Source organism: Pimephales promelas, chromosome 7 (genome assembly GCF_988280905.1).
Source record: "Pimephales promelas chromosome 7, fPimPro1.hap1.1, whole genome shotgun sequence".
NCBI classification, from domain to species: Eukaryota; Metazoa; Chordata; class Actinopteri; order Cypriniformes; family Leuciscidae; genus Pimephales; species Pimephales promelas.
In genome coordinates this window covers 7,271,781-7,292,718 of record NC_142775.1, presented here as the reverse complement: position 1 = coordinate 7,292,718, position 20,938 = coordinate 7,271,781, and the positions used below count along the sequence as shown (strand labels likewise).

The 20,938-nt window shown below is 36.2% G+C and overlaps 1 protein-coding gene and 1 long non-coding RNA gene across 6 annotated transcripts in view; one reads left to right on the top strand and one right to left on the bottom strand.

Annotated features, from left to right (window-relative positions):
• Positions 1 to 20,938, top strand: part of kalrna (kalirin RhoGEF kinase a) — a 362,661-nt gene that overhangs the window by 252,147 nt on the left and 89,576 nt on the right. For all 5 annotated transcript variants that reach the window (XM_089133002.1, XM_089132999.1, XM_089133001.1 and 2 more), the window contains exon 34: positions 10,735 to 10,981. In XM_089133002.1, coding sequence (XP_088989128.1) covers positions 10,735 to 10,981 — 247 coding nt within the window. The remainder of the gene's footprint in view (positions 1 to 10,734; positions 10,982 to 20,938) is intronic.
• Positions 12,860 to 15,281, bottom strand: LOC120464160 (uncharacterized). Its single transcript, XR_016169241.1, has 6 exons — positions 15,069 to 15,281; positions 14,544 to 14,598; positions 14,390 to 14,441; positions 14,237 to 14,280; positions 14,049 to 14,109; positions 12,860 to 13,947 (listed from the first exon to the last, which is right to left on the bottom strand). It is a non-coding gene; the product is annotated as an uncharacterized LOC120464160 (long non-coding RNA).

The following is a 20,938-nucleotide window of genomic DNA, read 5'->3' as shown; positions in this document are numbered from 1 at the left end:
CTCCCAAGCACGGTCACTGCCTTCCGCCATTCCTTCTCGAAAAGTAAACATTGCGTGCGGCGCGCGGCTGCGTCAGACTGGCCGACAGGATTTACAGTGAGTTATTAAAATCGCGATAATCAAACACGGTTTTAATGATAATTACATTTTAAACGATATTACTAACCGTCAGTATATTTTATCGTGGTTTATCGCGAAACCGGTTATCGTCCCATCCCTACACTCTAAAAAATGCTGGGTTGTTTTAACCCAATTTTGGGTAAAATATGGACGAACCCAGCCAATTGGGTTAAAAATATAATGTAAAAATGGAACCCAATGGCTGGGTTTGTCCATATTTTACCCAAAATTGGGTTAAAACAACCCAGCATTTTTTAGAGTGTACATTGTGTGTTATATTTTAAATACAATGACGCCAATATTGTTTGTTATTCCTTTATTTTTCACCAACGGAAATTTCTAAATAAACCCACAGCAGAAGCAAGTCTCAGAGCGAATAATATGAATATCATAGCGAGTCAGCCGTCCACAACAGGCCTAAACCAGCCATGGCACCAACTTAAAAACACACTCTTGTATTTCTTGACAAGATGCTGGTCGACTCATCTTGAAATCATCTAAACGCATGGTTAATTACGGAGTACATGGACTGTTATTATTGCATTGATCATTCTGGTGTCTCTGAATGCTAGTTCTGTAATCTTCACACATCCTGGAGGAAAATTAACTCTAAATAAACATGACCAATGACCTGCTGTGACTCTGGAAACATATGAATATTTACTTCTTCACTCGTTTTACATGTGGTGTGGATCTAGCGGTTGTGTTTGCTCTGTACTGGGACTCTGTGGACTCTGTGTGTGTGTGTGTGTGTGGTTCTGTCAGCTGACGCCATGTTGAGTAATATCAGCAGGAGTTCATCTCAGCAGTCTTTATCAAACAACACCTGCTATAGTTTCTACATTCTCCTTCCACAGTGTGCCATGTGATGTCAGCATGACGTACTGTCCTAGGTTTTCATTTGTACATTTTGTTTTTTGAAAGTTTGTTTTGACCTGACTAATTTGTTGTGGACACAGGTGTCCTGACAGGGTGATCACCGGTCTACTTTATTACATGAACAAAATTATCCATCCAACCATTTATCCATTTATTTATTTATCCATTTATTAATTAATTTCTATTTCCAGGTAGACTCATCACAGAGACTCACTAGTAGCCTAGACTTGTTGTTACACTACTGCGCTCTGTTACCGGTAGGCGTGGCCTCCTAGAGCAGCAAATCAAGTGCATTCTGGGAGTTGTTGTCTTTCATCCACATAAGCCAAAAATAAAATTTCTGTCTTTTCTCAGTCTAGAAAACTCCAAATTCAAAAATAATTTCACATTTCTTCTACATTTTAAATACACATTCATCTTTCCAGAGGTGAAGTATGCCTTTAAGAATGGTTGTAGTTAAAGGATTAGTTCACTTTTGAAAAAACTTTTGCTGATAATTTACTCACCCCCATGTCATCCAAGATGTCCATGTCTTTCTTTCCTCAGTCGAAAAGAAATTAAGGTTTTTGATGAAAACATTCCAGGATTTTTCTCCATATAATGGACTTACATGGGAACCAGGTCCAACCGAGGTCCAAAAGACAGTTAATAACAGTTTCAGTGCAGCTTCAAATGTCTTTAAACGACACCCGACGATGAATAAGGGTCTTATCATGCGAAACGATCGGTTATTTCAAAACTTATTCCAAAAATGTAACTTTTCTAAGGACAAATGCTAGCCTTGCTCTATTCTGTAAGGCGCGTTTGCAACGTCACGTAATACGTAATTACGCTCAAAAGGTCACGGGCGACGTAGCCAGAAGTACAGAGTCAGAGTGTTTACAAGTTGAACGCATACGTGAAAACTAACTCAAACGCCGTTTACAAAAAAGGAATTAAAAGGTAAAACAACGATGTCGGACGATTTTGATTCTGTACTTCCGGCTACGTCGCCCGTGACCTTTTGAACAAAATTACGGATTACGTGACGTTACAAACGCGCCTCACAGAATAGAGCAAGGCTAGCATTTGTCCTTAGAAAAGTTACATTTTTGGAATAAGTTTTGAAATAATCTATCGTTTCGCATGATAAGACCCTTATTCATCGTCTGGTGTCGTTTAAAGACATTTGAAGCTGCATCTGAAACAGTTATTAACTGTCTTTTGGACCCTGGACCATCCGGTTCCCATTGAAGTCCATTATATGGAGAAAAATCCTGGAATGTTTTCATTAAAAACCTTAATTTCTTTTCGACTGAAGAAAGAAAGACATGGACATCTTGGATGACATGGGGGTGAGTAAATTATCAGCAAAAGTTTTTTTCAAAAGTGAACTAATCCTTTAAGTTATGTTTTTTTTTTTTTTTTGTATTTTTTGCTTGTCTTGTCTTAGAAGTTATCCGGAAAAGTCTCTGTAAGCTGTTTCTCTGAATGGCTGTCAGGCAAAGCAGGGATTTTTTATGTGTTGTTTAAGGTGCAGGATTTGATCCTTGAACATTTTCTACTCTTGTATCTATTTTGCCGGGAACTCTATAACATGTGACAGCGGACTGTCATTACATAACCTGCATTTAGGTTCTGTAAAACCATTCATTTAGACTTCCTTTATTCCACTTGTATAATTATTTACCTGTAATTTGGTTCATAGTTCATGTGGTGAACTAGTGACTTGAGACAAAGCAGATTAGCAGATTATGATCAATAATGAGACACAACAGTCTTATCGATCACTAGGATATCAAGAGAATAAATGAAAGTCTCTTGGTCCATCAAAAAAAAAAAGCATTTGATTTGATTTTTTGTTCATTTTTATAAGGGTTATCATAATTAACTAAAACTTTTTTATAAAAATGTTCTTTAAAAATAAATTTTTAAGAAAAAAATATACATATACATATATACATACATATACATACATACATATGTACATATATATACATATGTATGTATGTATAAAAATAACTTGCTAATAGTAACTAAAACTTGAATATAAAATGTATATTTTGTATTTATTTATTTATTATAAGAATAATAGTAATGATGGAGATGATGATTAATGACTAAACCCCACACCAAATGTTGTAATACTTTACATAAAGTTACAATGAAAATAGAGTATATACTATATGTATATAACAATATTAGTGATAGTAAAATAACAGTTTCTGACTGAGTCTCAGTTTGTCTTAAATTTCCACTTCAGAAATTAAACTGTGATACACAAACGAGACAATCAATGATGATTGCATTCATAGAGATCCTTTGATTGCAGAATAACTGGAGTATCTTGGCAATCAACCTATTTAACTTCCGTGAACTGATGCATCTTTCCTACGGGTGTCTCTTTCAAAGAATTCTATTTTGTATTTCTATATTCTAATTATATTAAGCAATCTTTTTTCTCCATTAAATAAAAACATTTGAATCTTTTTAGATTTTGGTCTCTTTAAAATATGATTATTATTATATGATTGAATGCAGTGATATTGTGGAGCTGCAGCTGGAGTGCACAATCTTCACTGGTTTATTTTAAAAGAGCTTTGATTGCTTCTGCTAGTAAACCATGCGACTCAGAAGAGGTAGACGGAGGAAAGAGGAAGGTCTGAAGCCTCTATTGGCTGGACATCTCGGTGTGATTAGAGATTGAGATTGTGTGTGTGTTTGACGGAGAGCACTGCAGTTCAACGGGTCTCTAAGTCTGTGTAGTTATTAAAGAGTTCTTTAAGAGTTCTTGCTGGCTCATTCGGCAGATGTCTGAGATTTAATGCATGTGATTAACACCTGTTTGTGCCTCCATCGGTTTCCTCGAGTCTTTGAGCAGATCCTCTGGTGATGTTTCATTATTAGGTTTCAGCAAACCCCGAACACGCATTACAATTCATCATGCAACTTTATAAAGAAAATCCTTAGAAAATCAGAACACCCTTGCAATGCATTAAAGGATTAGTTCACTTTTGAAAAAACTTTTGCTGATAATTTACTCACCCCCATGTCATCCAAGATGTCCATGTCTTTCTTTCCTCAGTCGAAAAGAAATTAAGGTTTTTGATGAAAACATTCCAGGATTTTTCTCCATATAATGGACTTCAATGGGAACCGGATGGTTCAAGTATCAAAAGATGGTTAAAAACTGTTTCAGATGCAGCTTCAAATGTCTTTAAACGACACCAGACGATGAATAAGGGTCTTATCATGCGAAACGATCGGTTATTTCAAAGCTTATTCCAAAAATGTAACTTTTCTAAGGACAAATGCTAGCCTTGCTCTATTCTGTGAGGCGCGTTTGCAATGTCACGTAATACGTAATTACGTTCAAAAGGTCACGGGCGACGTAGCCGAAAGTACAGAGTCAGTGTTTACAAGTTGAACGCATAGGTTGAACGTGCAAACTAACTCAAACACCGTTTACAAAAAAAGGAATTAAAAGGAAAAACAACGATGTCGGACGATTTTGATTCTGTACTTCCGGCTACGTCGCCCGTGACCTTTTGAACGTAATTACGTATTACGTGACGTTACAAACGCGCCTCAGAGAATAGAGCAAGGCTAGCATTTGTCCTTAGAAAAGTTACATTTTTGGAATAAGTTTTGAAATAACCGATCGTTTCACATGACAAGACCCTTATTCATCGTCTGGTGTCGTTTAAAGACATTTGAAGCTGCATCTGAAACTGTTATTAACACTATCGTTTGGACCTTGAACCATCCGGTTCCCATTGAAGTCCATTATATGGAGAAAAATCCTGGAATGTTTTCATCAAAAACCTAAATTTCTTTTCGACTGAGGAAAGAAAGACATGGACATCTTGGATGACATGGGGGTGAGTAAATTATCAGCAAAAGTTTTTTCAAAAGTCAACTAATCCTTTAACACTCACTTAGAAACGGCAACCACTCAGAAAACCACAACAATCAATTAACAAGATCACCTTAGAAACACCTTAACAACTCAGAGCACCCTAGCAACCACTCAGAACACCTTAAGCCTTGTTCACACTACATAAGTTTGCAAATCGTTGAGCTCGCCGACAGGTCAGGGTGTTATCGCGTGCAAATCGCGGGGGATTAGCGGGCGATGAACGCTTGCCAATCTGTTAGTATGAAACAACGCATCAAAAATGCTCACAGACGCGTCGCCGAGCCCAGAAAATATCTAGCATGCATATACATATCTAGATCTGTCGCACGACTCAACCTCACCTGATGTCATGAGATACAGCCAATCAGAGCAAGGCATGGGTTGAGGTCACCGAGTAATTCTTTTTTTTTCTTTTTTGCAATTTTTTCTCAGAGCAAATCACCGCGCGAACAGTTTTCAGTGCTAGTTTCTGTCTGACGTCCATTTTCGCACGTTCTGTTCTTCGTCTTCTTCGCTGGGTATTGGCGCACGTGCTGTTTCGCGTCATTCCCGGTTTGTTTTATTGCGTGATTTTTCGTGACAAAACGTGGTTTGTAGACAAGATACAATCGGTGACAGAGTTGTTGTCAACTCGTGTAGTGCGTTACACCTGATTCAGATCTTCAGCTTGTTAGGATAGACATATGCTGCGTTCCAATTCGCTTACTTACACTACGCCCTAAAAGTATGTACTCTTTTTGTGAGGAAAAAGTACATGCTTTTGAGTGTGTAGCAAAAGAGTAGGCAAGCTTTGGGACATACTATCACGTCATCTTTAACGGACAGTTCTGTCGCGTGCTGCGTGCATCCTGTCACCGTAAACTGCCCTGTCAATCATCTCGTCACAGTTAAAATCCTCCATTCTATCTAATTTTATTTCCTACCGTTTCGGAGAGCACGTTCATCTGCCAGTTGTGGGTCTTTCATGCTCTCCTCGTGTTTGCAATTTGAATATAATGATGCATTTAAAACGTAATGGCTAAACGTGTCTTTACAAAAGTTCACAATGCTGCTGCAAATGCAATATAATGTGGACAACATTGAATAAATTCATTTTCGTCAGGTTAGATACTGATAATGAATCACTCAAAGCTCTTAATCTAAACATCTCTACACAACCGCGGGGACTCGCGCGTCCTCCGTATCGACTACGTGTCTGTAGTTTTTTAACACTTTTTACTCGTGTTTGTAGTTCTAACCGAATCCTCGTCCAACGCGCAATGGTTTGTGGGCAATATCAGCCGTTAGAGTGTGCATCGATCTACACTTCGGATTCTGACCGGAAAAAGTAGACCATCCGGGTATCTTTGAAACACTCATTTCAACGTACTACGATTTGGGACGTACTAATTCTATTTTCGAAAACTATTTAGGACGGATAGTATGCGAATTGGAACGCAGCAATAGAGTCCATCCTAACGAGCTATCCTAACGAGAGTCTATCCTAAATATGCAGAGAAGTGGGTCACGAGGACTGTAGTTGAGAACCCCTGATGTAGAACATACATTTTAAATGGTTGAAGAGTGAGTTTCAAACCAAATTTAGTACCTTCTAACAGTAGGCTATACAATTCCAGACGCAGCACATGTCTATGCCTAAATGCATCGAGTCGCTGCCATGTGATTGGCTGATTAGATATTCGCAATAATGAACAGGTGTACCTAATAAAGTGGCCATATTTTATTATATTATTTACCTTTATGCCAAAAATTAAAATTTTTAATCTTTTTTCAAACTACAGCCAGGGCCTAGTCACAGCTCAGACCTCATACATGACACCTTTACTGCTGTCCTGAGATCTGTGTTAAACCAATAATGATGAAACTCATGGGTTAGCAAACAATATTGTACATGTGAAGCATGTTTTTAGGCTAGTCTTTTGGCTGTTAATATTTGAGAGCTTGAAGTAAAGCTGTAAAACTGATAACAGATGTACACTCTGACCAGAGTTCATGTTCTATAATGTCTTCAGCAGCCATAATGTTCCCTAACACACACAAACACACACTGTTTTTCCTTTGAATCATTCCCGAAATGCCACATCTGATCAGGAATCAGTTTCTGGTTTGTGGAGAGTCTCTACTATAACAAATAAAGACTTCCTTCTTCACTTCTCTCTTTCTGTCTCTCTGTTCATCTGGCTGTGTTCCAATCTACATTCGGTATGCACTGTTTACCTGAATGTAACACTTTTGAGTGTACAGTAACACAGTATGCCTTTGCCAGTATGTTAACTTGACCCTTTTAGATGTGTGATTAATAACTAAATGCATTACCTTATAATATATGAGTTGATTAGGGGTGGGTGATATGATCAAACTCTTATATCACAATATGAGTTATTTTATTTTACGATAATGATATATATTACAATATAGTTATTTTTTAATACAATTTTTATACTATATTTTTTAGAATACTAGCTTAAAGTAAAAAAAAAAAAAACTTAAACAAGTGAACATAAATAAACAAGTAAACAGTCAGTAAGAACGTAAGAACAGAGAAACTAACTACAAGCAATAGGACAAAACTACAATAGAACACAGACACAAATGAAATAACCTACCTGAAAAATGTTGAGCACTAAAAATAATAAATACTACATAAATTGCTGTAAGTTGACTTTGACCCACTTGAGGGTGAGTAAATTATGGGCTAAATGCAGGGGCGGCTCGCCCATAGAGGGCGCTGTTTTTTTAATATATATTATAATTTATCACTTTGAAAAATAATCAATGTTAATTATATGCTAATAATGCTTTTACTTTGAAAAGTGTATTGAACTCACCAGAATGATATTTGCATTCACTTTCGTTACTTTTATCATGTTGGTGTAGTATAGCCAATAGGCTGTCTTCTCAGGGCGCCAGTTCGCTCAGCCCCACAGTGCTGGAATTTAAGCCAATAGTTCCCCGGTTGCTATGCAAAAAAGTTAATATTTCGCCAATCAGCGTCGTCAAATTTTATGGTTTGGGGGCGCTGAAAATATCGCCCACAGTATCAGATTAGGGGAGTGCACCGTGCACGCGCACCACGGGACATTTTTTTACCTCAGATGAGAGCAGAATGGCAGCGCCAGTGACGTCGAGTGGAAATAATGTAAAGTAAGTCGTGGGAATTGACCTGTCTGTCTCTGTCACTCACTCACTCACACACACATAAACACTGTTTCACACACATTTGATATTAAAATAGTTATAGGAATATTAATACCTGTGTGTTTGCTTTGTTTTTAATGTTTTTAAGTTCTGCTAGATTACTGTGTTTCATACTAGTTAAAATCAACTTCCTTCTCATACTTGGGTGTTACCCTTAAGAATGTTGTCCCACCCTCTCTTTCACAGCCTTTTCTCTCTCTCTTTCTCTAGTATCAACACATTGTTATCCATTATCCAATTGTCAATTTGTCAAAAATATGTAATCTACAGCTGGGGATTGATTAAACTAGATTGTTGTATTAGGCTACCTATTATTTTTTGTATTACCTATATTATAATTTATCAATATTATGCGTTTGCACTTTTTCTGTCAGCACACAGAGCATAATAAACATGCAACTTGTTCATTATCAGTAACTGTCAAACTGTTATTATTATTATTGTATTATTTGACCATTGGTATTGACTGGTTTAAGTTATTTTATTGGTATAGGTAAGGGGATGGCCTAAGGCCTAAAATGCACCAGAATGCAGGAAATCACATCTACTAAATTCCCCCAGACCCCCAGACCCCCCTCTTATTCAGCCCCCCCTCCGATATTTTTCACCAGCCGCCACTGGCTAAATGTAATTTTTAGGTGAACTATCCCTTTAAAACTGCAGTGAATCAAAGACAGTCTCAAAAACACAGTTTGAAATCGCTGGTGTTTCTGATGTCACAAACTACTTTGTAACCAATCAGATCAATGTGTGATCGTCTCTGAGCTGGAGTGAGTGAGTAAGTGAGTGGAGGTGGGGCTCATTTGCATATTCATTGAACCACGTATACTAAATTAGGCAATGGTGTAGAGTTATGGTGGATAGATGCACTTTTATGATGGGTAGATGCACTTTTATGATGAATAGATGCACTTTTATGATGAATAGATGCACTTTTATGATGGGTAGATGCACTTTTATGATGAATAGATGCACTTTTATGATGGATAGAAGCCCTTTTATGATAGATAGATGCACTTTATGATGGGTAGATGCACTTTTATGATGGGTAGATGCACTTTTATGATGGGTAGATGCACTTTTATGATGGATAGATGCACTTTTATGATGGATAGATGCCCTTTTATGATGGGTAGATGCCCTTTTATGATGGATAGATGCACTTTTATGATGGATAGATTCCCTTTTATGATGGATAGATGCACTTTATGATGGGTAGATGCACTTTTATGATGGGTAGATGCACTTTTATGATGGATAGATGCACTTTTATGATGGGTAGATGCACTTTTATGATGGGTAGATGCACTTTTATGATGGGTATATGCACTTTATGATGGATAGATGCCCTTTTATGATGGATAGATACACTTTTATGATGGATAGATACACTTTTATGATGGATAGATGCACTTTTATGATGGGTAGATGCACTTTTATGATGGATAGATGCACTTTTATGATGGATAGATACACTTTTATGATGGATAGATACACTTTTATGATGGATAGATGCACTTTTATGATGGGTATATGCACTTTATGATGGATAGATGCCCTTTTATGATGGATAGATACACTTTTATGATGGATAGATACACTTTTATGATGGATAGATGCACTTTTATGATGGGTAGATGCACTTTTATGATGGATAGATGCACTTTTATGATGGGTAGATGCACTTTTATGATGGATAGATGCACTTTTATGATGGATAGATACACTTTTATGATGGATAGATACACTTTTATGATGGGTAGATGCACTTTTATGATGGGTAGATGCACTTTTATGATGGATAGATACACTTTTATGATGGACTTTTATGGACTTCAAAACAGACACAGCCATTCACTGCCATTATAAAGCTTGGAAGAACCAGGACATTTTTTTTTTTTTTAAATAAAACATGCCGATTGTATTCTTCTGAAAGAAGAATGTCATATGATGACTTGTGTAAATCATGGGCTAATTAAAACTTTTGGGTGAACTATGTTCATTATAGCACATTTGACACATTTGATTTCAAAATAAAATACAAACTAAGTAAAAGACACCTGATAATATTAATAATAATAACTGAATTAATAATGAGTTAATAATAGTCTGTAGTCAAAAACAACTTGAATATCTAAGCAGTTTCTTCAGATTAAATCTCAAATCTGAATATGACATTGAAATGCCCATGTAGCAAAACTTACAATAGCACATTTATGTCATGTTTGTACCTTGTTTAGTCAAAAAGATGTACTGAAAAATAGATTTCAGCCTGGCGGAGGCGGCCATTTTGAATTTCTCAATTTTGAGGCATTTTGGGACATTTTTTAGCTTCATATACAGCAGATTTGGATTCAGCACCCCTTAATACCCCTAGAAATATTGTACAATATAAATAATCACAAAATGCCTCCAGCACTTTAAATAAGCTCATTTTAAGAAATTCTGCCTAGTCTAATGATTTTATTCTCTCAGACGGTGCACATTTACTGAAATGAGCTCTCGTTCACTGCTTCAGTGCTTTAAAATGACTTGTTTTGTGATATGTAACCGCTCACCGTTATACTTTGATGGTGTCTGCCTCTGCCAGTATGCCGCCCACCCCTAAATCAAATGTTTTCCACTCCATGTGTCTCCAGCTCTCTGGAGGGTGTGAGCTGACGGTGGTCCTGCAGGACTTCGTGTCGAGCAGCACGTCTGAGCTCAGCATCCAGACCGGTCAGACGGTGGAGCTGTTGGAGCGTCCTGGAGACCGGCCGGGATGGTGTCTGGTCCGGACCACAGACAAGACCCCGTCTCAGGAGGGACTGGTGCCCAGCAGCGCTCTCTGCATCTCTCACTCGCGCAGCAGTGTGGAGATGGACTGCTTTTTCCCAGCGGGCAAAGGTAGGAAAGAGCTGGAGATTCTCTGTTCTGCAGTTGATGTTGAGTATGTGATATAAGTTCATAAACATATTTGTTTTATTTTGGGAAGTATATTTGTTTATTTTGGGAATTTGTTTATCTTGGGCTCATGTTTATGCTTAAGTCGCTCATGTTCACCAAGACTGTATTTATTTGATCACAAATATAATAAAACATTCATTCTGTGAAATATTACATTACATATATTATAAAATTTTAATTTATTCCTGTGATCAAAGCTGAATTTTCAGCATCATTACTTAACTCCTGTCTTCTGTCACATGATCCTTCAGAAATCATTCTATTATGATGATTTGATGCTCAGGCATTTACAGGTGAAACTCGAAAAATTAGAATATTGTGTAAAAGTTCTTTTATTTCAGTAATTCAAGGAGAAACTAATATATTATATAGACTCATTACATGCGAAGTGAGAAATTTCAAATCTTTATTTGTAGGGCTGGGTATCGATTCACATTTCAATTTCGATTCGATTTCGATTCACAAGCTCTCAGTTCGATTCGATTTCGATTCAATTTTCGATTTCAATTCCTGAATTGATTCTCGATTCGACTATAATGAAGATGTAATACAAATCCTATATTTATAAAAAAGAACAGTGGACATAAGTTTACTAGTGGTTAATTAACACAAGGAAATTAAGAGCCATAAACCTGTATATAAAACACTTTTTATTTTAGGTACACTAAATGCATACAAATAATAAACAGGATTTTGATGCAATATGCAAAAAAAGTCAGAACAGTCGCACAGCTTGATCAAACAGTATCATGTTATTTTATGTTTAAGATAGATATAGATAAATAAATATATAAATATTTAGACATTTTTTTTTACATTGATCTTACCTAAATGGTAATGCAATTTTTTTGTTTATTTTTGTTTTTGTTTTAAGAGTTTATGTATGGAAGCTTGATTTCAATCTTTGAATTAAATTGAAAAAAGTAGCACAAATAAATACAATAGAATAAAGACACAAATTAAGAGACATTTTGGGGTAGTTTTTTGTGTATGTCAGAAATACTACAGAAACCGAATAAAGTAATCCAATGTAAAATAACACTGGATAGTCTTTTTAGTCCAGACTGAATTAAAGACAAAGGCTATTAATTCTGATTGCTTACAATTAATACTATATTCTGTTGTTATGACAATAGAATTAATGACTGACACAAATGGCTGCGTTCACTTTAAGAACTAGTGTGCGAATCCATTACTGTTTCATTAACTTTCTGTCACACGCGTTTAATGCTAATTTAAGACATTACCGACTGTCTATACGAGGTTACTCACCAAGACCAGAGTTTTGACATAATGTTGCGTGTTTTAACTGTTAAAGCGATATAATCCAGGGATAAAACTTTTGTTTCTGGCACTGCATGAAAAGTGGGGTTTTCGTCCCCGTAAACTGCCGGAAATCTCCCTAATTTTCGGCAGTTAACGACAATTTACAGACTGTGAACGTCGCGTTCGTCTGTGACACATATTGACGGAAACGAACCATGACGTATACATGGAGCGCTCGCGGAGGTGTGAATGGCCCTAATTAGCATATGAATAGCAGCACTGCGCGCGCCTTGCCAGAGAATGGCTTGAATTTCCTCACTCAGTATTGGTTGAAATTCACTACATTCAAACAAGAAAATCACTCGTGATTGGTTGGCAGATCTGTTACTATTGGTCAGCCGACATAAAATTATAATAATAATATATATATATATGTATATTCATATGATATGCTATTATGTTGTATATTTATGTCATTGTTATCCTATGGACTAAATTATTATTACCATCAAGGACATGAATTTATTGAGGAAAGGAACATTTGCCACATACTGTTTATTCAAAGAAATAGCTTTATTAGAACAAACACACAACTATGTACAAAGCATAGGAGAACATCTTCAAAGCACAGAAAACATGTCCTCCACCCTCTGGAAACATGGGACAACATACATACAGCACTACAGTTATACAAATAAATCAATAATATATTGCATCTTTATTCAAAAATAAATTGCCCTGAATGGCATCAGAATTGGGCAACAGATATATCGAACACAGAAGGCAGAATTATGAACGAATAATAAGGATGTAATTTAAAGGGATTGTTCACTTTGAAATTAATTTTTGATATGTTTTAGCTTACCTCAAGGGCATCCAAGATGCAGGGGTCTTTGTTTCCACAGTATTTTCAATTTTGATATTTTTAGGTCAAACCGTTGTTGTCTGTCAGTCATATAATGCAGGTCTATGGTCACCACCTCAAAGAGCATGCACAAAGAAGACCAAATTAAACATGATTTAATGACTCATAAATTAAGTACACATTGATGGACTAAGACACGAAATGAGCGTTTTGTGAGAGAAAACAAACAGTATTTATATTGTTATTGTATAAATGTGTATATATATACATATTTAGATATACACAAAAATGCAATATATCTTAATGTTTAGATCTTCACAGTAAAACTTCTGAAATCTGTGTAAACAATGAGTGACGTACCAGTGCAAGATCGCTTCTGGCACTTTCCGCCGCATGCGCAGATCATATATATATATACACACACAAACACACACACTGTTCATTTTCTCACACAAACCGCTCGTCTCGTATCTTAAGCCATCAACGTGTACTTACAGTTATGATTCATTAAATCATGTTTAATTTGTACTTCTCTGTGCATGCTCTTTTAAGAGATCCCCATAGACTTCCATTATATGACTGATGCCCTTGATGTAAGCCAAAACATTTAAAAAAAATAATTTCAAGTAAACTATCCCTTTAAAACTCTTAATTCAAGTCCTGTAGGCTTGGCTCATCAGGGCGAAGTGAATCCAAGTCTTTGCGACGCGTGCTTGAGGTTTACCTTGATGTACATACACCTCAGTGGCTGTGGAACCGAATTTCATGACCCCTACTGCAAAGTTGAAAAAGACAATGATTTAGATGTATGCAAAGGCAATCTGCCCCAAGTCCCCACATTTGTAAGCAAAAATATGTTTCTTCTGCATCCACTACCTGGTTTCCTTCAGGCGATGGCGGATGTCGACCAGTAGTTTCAGGACCTTTTTCTGGAACACTGAAGTAAACAAACACATTTGGTGATGTTTACAATACTCTAATTAGAATAACAAAGTTTGCTAGCTCACAAGGGAGAAGGTGTCTATTAAAAGTGTCTTCTCCACTGCCAATAGATCAATACTTACCACCAGGTTTCAGTCACTGCATCTCCCAGTCTCAGTCACTGCATCTATACCACAAACAAATGTGTTATAAAGTTATTATCAAATGATGAAACTGAACAGATTTATAAGATATTTAATAACTTGGTCAAACATTTATAACTGAATATAACATGCCATGTTCCAGTTCTCTTTGGCGTTTTCACCACTGTCTCACGCTCAAAGTCATCTATAAACACAAACGTTAATACAAATTAGTTTAGTTTTACTTTTTATTTGACTGGGGCCTGTTCAAAAGAAAAGAGGATAAGATCACAACACGTAACGTTACCTTGTTTAGGTGTTTTTTCTCCTATCAGCGAAGGACACCTCACTCCTTACAGTCCCTGAGAGACAAAACAAATCACAAACACCTGAAGATTTCACTCCATCATACAAAGTGATGCAATTTTACAAACAAGGATAGCCTACACTAGAGCATACAAGCACATTACGCGCTTTATGTTTCATGACCCTGGCACTTATTATTTTTTCATAATTTCTGACGATATTCACAGTAAACGCATTGGGAAAAGCCAATTGAACACTCAGTACGAGTTAGTGCAGTACAGTTACTACTGTACTGTAGTACTAACGTACAGTTTAGTGTCCCAAATTGTTCAAATTGAAACGAAACTAAAAAAGAATTAAGAGCAGCAAGCTAACGCAAAACAAAAAACTGTTCCGTTAGGTTAACACCCTTGGACATTCGCGGCAGTAATCACAGCAGATTTGTGAAGTTTAAGACAATAACGCTAAACTACCAAACACTATAAGTACACATGGACATAGAATTCACTAAGTTGGACGAACTTACCTTCAATTTAGAGGAAAAGATGGGTTCACCAGCGATCATGACGGCGAAGCAGGCTGAATACCTGTGCCGTTATTTCTGCTTGAATAACACGCCACATGCCTGGCACGTTGCCTCAGCCAATCAGAGTGGCTGACGTTACAGGTTGGATTATGATGATATGCTGCCTCAGCCAATCAGAGTTACGTTTACTGATTTTTGACTCAGGTTGAAAGGCTGTCGTCGGCTGTCCTTTTCTGCTACTGTTCATTTTAAATTAGGAATAAGGTGGATATACCCAAATAGGCTACCATGAAATGTAAAAATACATATATGCATAAATAAATAACTTTATTAGGCTACTTAAAATAAATAAACCAGTAAAAACATCAAAATCATATATTTTTGAAAACTACTTCTGTAAATGTTATGATGAATCTTGTAATTGTATTAGGAAAATTTCATATTCATAAGAGTAAAATGAATAATTCTAAACCTTGTTTGAAGTTTTTTTTTTGGGTCTGATTTTCAGTTTTCAGTATATTGAGTCTCTCAAATGTATCTATAAAAATGTAGTGATACAATTGTATTTGCTAAAGAATATTGAAGCTAATTGAAAAGTGAATTATGTGTATGCTATTTTCTTTCTTTAAATAGTACAAATTACTGGTTTCTAACTTTCTCTTAAATCATAATATTATACACAATAGAGATAGTCCCTTTCCTGTTTTTATTTCATTTGTTCAATTCTGTCCTATTTTTATTTGTTTCTTATTTATTGTGAAATTATTATTTGTTGATTGATATCTTTTTGTATGTCATGTTGCAATGTTAAAAAAAAAACACACACACAAAAAAAAAACACGGTAATTAGGTTATACTGAGCCTGATCTATTTCTACCAGAGATTGTCTTAGAATGAAGTTCCTTTCAGAAAAATGTTACCTGGGGTGAAACTCCCCTACCCTTATTTGCATGTGTATAGCTCACAGCATTTTCATTTACATGTCAAAGCCTCCTCTAGATTTAGGAGAAGGGGGGACAATGGGGGGACAACTGCCAAGCAAGGCCCACGTCAATTTCCGGCAATTCACGGCAGTTTTGAGTGTTACCTGTAAATTGCCGTGTGCAGTCGTAAACCTGAACTTCCACGACAATCTACAGTGCCGCTTACTGACGAAAATCCCACTTTTCATGCAGTGTGGCGAGCTGTTTGTGAGGCGGATTTAGGTTGTGCACGCAGTGAAAGAAATCTCTGAGAGTGCGCGAGCACGGGATGGTTTAACATTGCTTGTAAAACTTAAAAAGACGTGAAAATGATAAACGTTAGTTACGATCATAGGTTACGATGCAATGCTGGCCCGATTGTTAAGTGAATATTCTGTCATGTCCCGACTCCTAAACACGTGTGTGTATCGACAGCTGCAATGCTTGGCACTTGCCTAGTGCAGAGAGACCAGAAGATGCAGCACCGCGTCCGCGAGCCCTTTATATGGAAAGAATCGATTCGTGGTCGTTGAGAATCAATTTTGAATCGAACACATTTTAAAAAACGATTAATCGAAAAATCGATTTTTTTGCCCAGCCCCATTTATTTGTTATAATTTTGATGAGTATAGCTTACAGCTTATGAAAACCTTTTCACAATATTCAAATTTTGAATTTGGTGTTTTCATAAGCTGAAACCCTTAAACCAACCCATACCACCAAACCTGTCCTAAACTTACCCGTATCACCTCAATAGCAGCAAAATACTGTAGTTTTGCAATACACCGTAAACACAATTTGATATGATCAAAATGAAATATGATCAAAAATGGCTGTAAAAAATCAATCTGCATTGTTAAACCTATTGATCTTTCATTCAAAAAATTCACAAAAATCTAACCTTTCATTGAAGTAAAAGAACAGAAAGTGGGGGGAGGGGGTTTTTCTCCAAAATAGTTTTTCTGGCCATAATTGTTGGATCCCTGTTATTAAATAGTATTTGTAACCTCCTTTTCCCAAGAGACCAGCTCTGAGTTTCTCTCCTATAATGCCTGATGAGTTTGGAGAACTGAGATAATCTCTCCAGACTCCCAGATCCATGTTGGCACTTCTCTTCAGTTCACTCCACTCATTATCTATAGGGTTCAGCTCAGGAGACTGGGACGGTCATTTTGTTCTCAATGACACATTTTTGTGTTGTTTTTGATGTTTGTTTTGGACTGTTGTCCTGATGGAAGATACGACCACGACCCATTATAAGATTTCTAGCAGAGACTTTCAGGTTTTATATCTGTTGGTATTTGATAGAATCCCTTATACAATGTATCTGTCCAGAACAAAATGTCCAGGACCTGTAGCAGAAAAATATGCCCACAAAATTAAAGATCCAGCAATCCATTTATATTTAACATATTATTTAACAATTATTGTTATTTAAGTGAAAATACTGAACTTAAATATACAAGTTTGATAAAAATCATCATTAAAGAAGAAAATTTCAAATGGCATTTAGAGGCTTTTGCATCTGAACTCTTCATATACTGTATATATATATATATATATGTTATTGATCCCAAAGTATTAAAAGTAGTCTATCCACAAGTTTCCTACGCCCCATGAGGCCTTGCGTCAAAAGTGGGCGCGACTTCCGGTTTGAAGTAAACAAAGCGCGATTTGACATGCTTGACACTCGTTCATTCAACAGTTGACAGTCATTCAAGTTATAGCGATCCAAACTAGCTAACGATGTGGGAACATAACCTCAACGAAATTCAAAAGGGTGAAATAACAGTACCTTTACCCTCCGCAGTAGTTGGTTGGAAGTATTATGATAACATTATTAATAATCAATACTCATCAAGGCATGGTGACAGACAGCTGTGTGAGCTGACAAACAATTAAAATAAAAAATACACACTTAGTCATTGTGCTTTGGAGTTTATTCAAAATTATAAATGAATGTGCTGCTTGAATACATTAACTGGCACATTTGGTATTCTGTCAACTGGGTTTGATCCTGAGTTTAGGTGTAACATCAGTAGCGAACAGCCAAACACATGCTAATAGAGTTTATAGAATATTAAGAATTTAAACAAATGTACACAGGAAGATTCGTCGTCTTTTGGGAGGTGATGGAAACTACAGTCGTTGGCAGGATCACTCTGATTTAGTTTTCAGCTTATGTTCAAAACAATCACGTTTAAGCCACTGAATTAGTTTAGTCCGGCTATACATACAACCGCGAACAGCACATGTTGCCCCTGAGCTCCGTAACGACATCTCTCATAAAGATTTGCGTCTTTAAATAGTAAAATAATTCTCCGAAAAACAGCTAGCCTCTTTGCTAACTAACACACAAAATACCATTGGAATGCTACTTCCGCCGCCTCACCGGAAGTTTCACCCACTTTATATTTTACAGGAGCGCCCCTCGGAAACTTGTGGATAACTTGCAAAGTTTTTCATAAAAAAAAAATAAACACTGTTATAAAAAAAATCTTTTGGCCGTCTGATCAAATAATGAATCAAGGAAGACATGCTAAAATTGCTTTTGATATTAACTTGAGTGCAATGCATTTTCCTGTCAATCCAGTGACACTACACACTTTGTCCTCTAGATGGCACCATTGTTTGTTTTTTTGTTATTAGATAGAAATGAAACTGACTCCCAAAGAGCTCATAATGTTTCTCACAGCATTAGCATGTTTGTCTGCGCTAGTGACATGATGCCCTTATTAAACACGCGATGCTGGGTAGACTTGCTGTTTTTTTCCAGTGACATGAGTGACCTCTCCATGGCCTTTTACTTAGACAGATACTATGAGGCTGTTAGCATGATCTCCAGCTCACGTAAAGCTGTAAAGATTTGTTTAACGTCAAAATGGAAAGCGTTCATATCACTTTTATAATGTGGAATATTTCAGAGTGGATCAGGAAATAAAATAGGGCGGGACTTGACTGGATTTGTTTTAATAGCATGCACCAGTGAATCATGCACAGTAATATGAAAAACAGAAATCAACTTCCAAAGGAGTTAAAAATGTTGATATCCACTGCTATATAGACTTTTTTTTTCTTGTGTTCAATAAAGGAACAATGTAAAGTATAATCATTATGGACTAAAAACATGTTACTCACACTGAAACACCCTAAACGTAGGAAGTAATGAAACTTCTCTGTGGAAATATTCCATTTCCTTTGTGTGTTGCAATTTTCCAACCAGCACGTCTTTTATTTTCTGTTACTTGTAGGATTCATTTTCTGAAGTGTAAAAAAAACAGTGAGTAAAATTTACTTAATTTATTTTAAGGCAAGTTTTTGCACTGATATTTTTTTGAGTCTATTTCACACATAGAATTAGGCAAATACTTAACTAAGTTAAGTGAAAGCAACATAAGAAAGTAAGTATTTTTTTTATTAATTAAAGGTTAAGCAATATCTATTCTATTTAATTGAATTTGTCTTTGTACAACATTTAACTCAAACAATATAACATTTGATAGATCGTTTTTGTGTTTGAATGTGTCATTTTAAGTAGAAAATGAACTCCAAATGTTACAAAATGGCAAATTACTAATCCTAACAACAAAAGCTATGATAAAATAGTGTAAATACATATGGAAAACTGTGAAAAATAAACCTCATTAATTATTCATGGCCCAGTGGATGACAGGAACACCAGTATCCGAATAATTGTACTTAATTTTAAAATGTTGGTATTTACGCTTTCATTTCTACACGATTGAATTGGATACTACTATAGAATTTTTTTTAATTCTTGCCTGAACTAACTTTTTTCATGTAAATTACATTCTTTTTTTTTCTGTAGTATTTACTTCACCACAAAATCATTTTTATCAGCTTCCAGAAGCCTCGAGATAAAGAATATTTCATAAATTATCTGTCAAATACGTTTTTATATGGTGCGACCCAGTAAACAGATCTGTTCTAAGAACATTTTGTGAACTGTTAAGCTTAATGTTAAAAATGTTCTAAATAATTTTTATCTTTAACATATGCATGTTCTCTAAAAAGTGCAGTAACATTCATAAACCAAACGACTAAAAAACATTTTTCAGAAAAAAATAAATAAATAAAAAATCTTTGAACGTTGTATACATAACTTTGAGGAAGTTTTAAAAGACCAGATAACTTTAATGAAACATTACTGGAGGAATGTGTGCTCATAACTTTGTTCATCGTTCAGAGAATGTTGTCTGTTTAGGTTCAGAGGCATTTAGCATTAGATGTGACCGTTTCTCTGCCTTATTTCATTAGTCTGTTGAACTTGAGGTCAGGCTAGTCAGATAAGTGGTTTCATTGTGCTGGCGTGCAGAGGTGTGTGAAAGAAATATATTTGTACTGCGCTTTTAATATTGGGACTATTTTAGCGTCTGAGACTGATTTGCATAACTCCTCCTGTCTGATGTGGCAGAAGACTGTGTTATTACCATAAAGATTCCGGAGCAAAATGCAAAAAGGGCATAACGTAGAACACCTGACTAGACGGCTCATATGGAAATGAAGGCATTGTCCATGCTGAACTGGAACAAATTACAGCTGAATTCTGTTTAATTCCCTATTTCATGAAGCTTTCCAGCTAAGACTGAAATGTGTAGGGCTTACTTTCGTTCTGAACACTACGCAGGTGTAATAAGACACATGCCAGACCTGCCAGAAGAGACTCTGATTGGTTTATTGCATGTTACGCCCAAAACACACCCACTACTCATTAAGAGAATGAGGAAAACACTTTTAGACCATGCACCGGGTGCGTCGACCATTTTTCCCGTTGTTAAATTAGTAAAAGTGGACTCAGACGTGCTATAAGTGCACTTGTGGTGGTCATGAACTGGCTTTTTTAATTTTATTATATTGTTGTCTGAGGTCAACTTATGACGTTCGCTT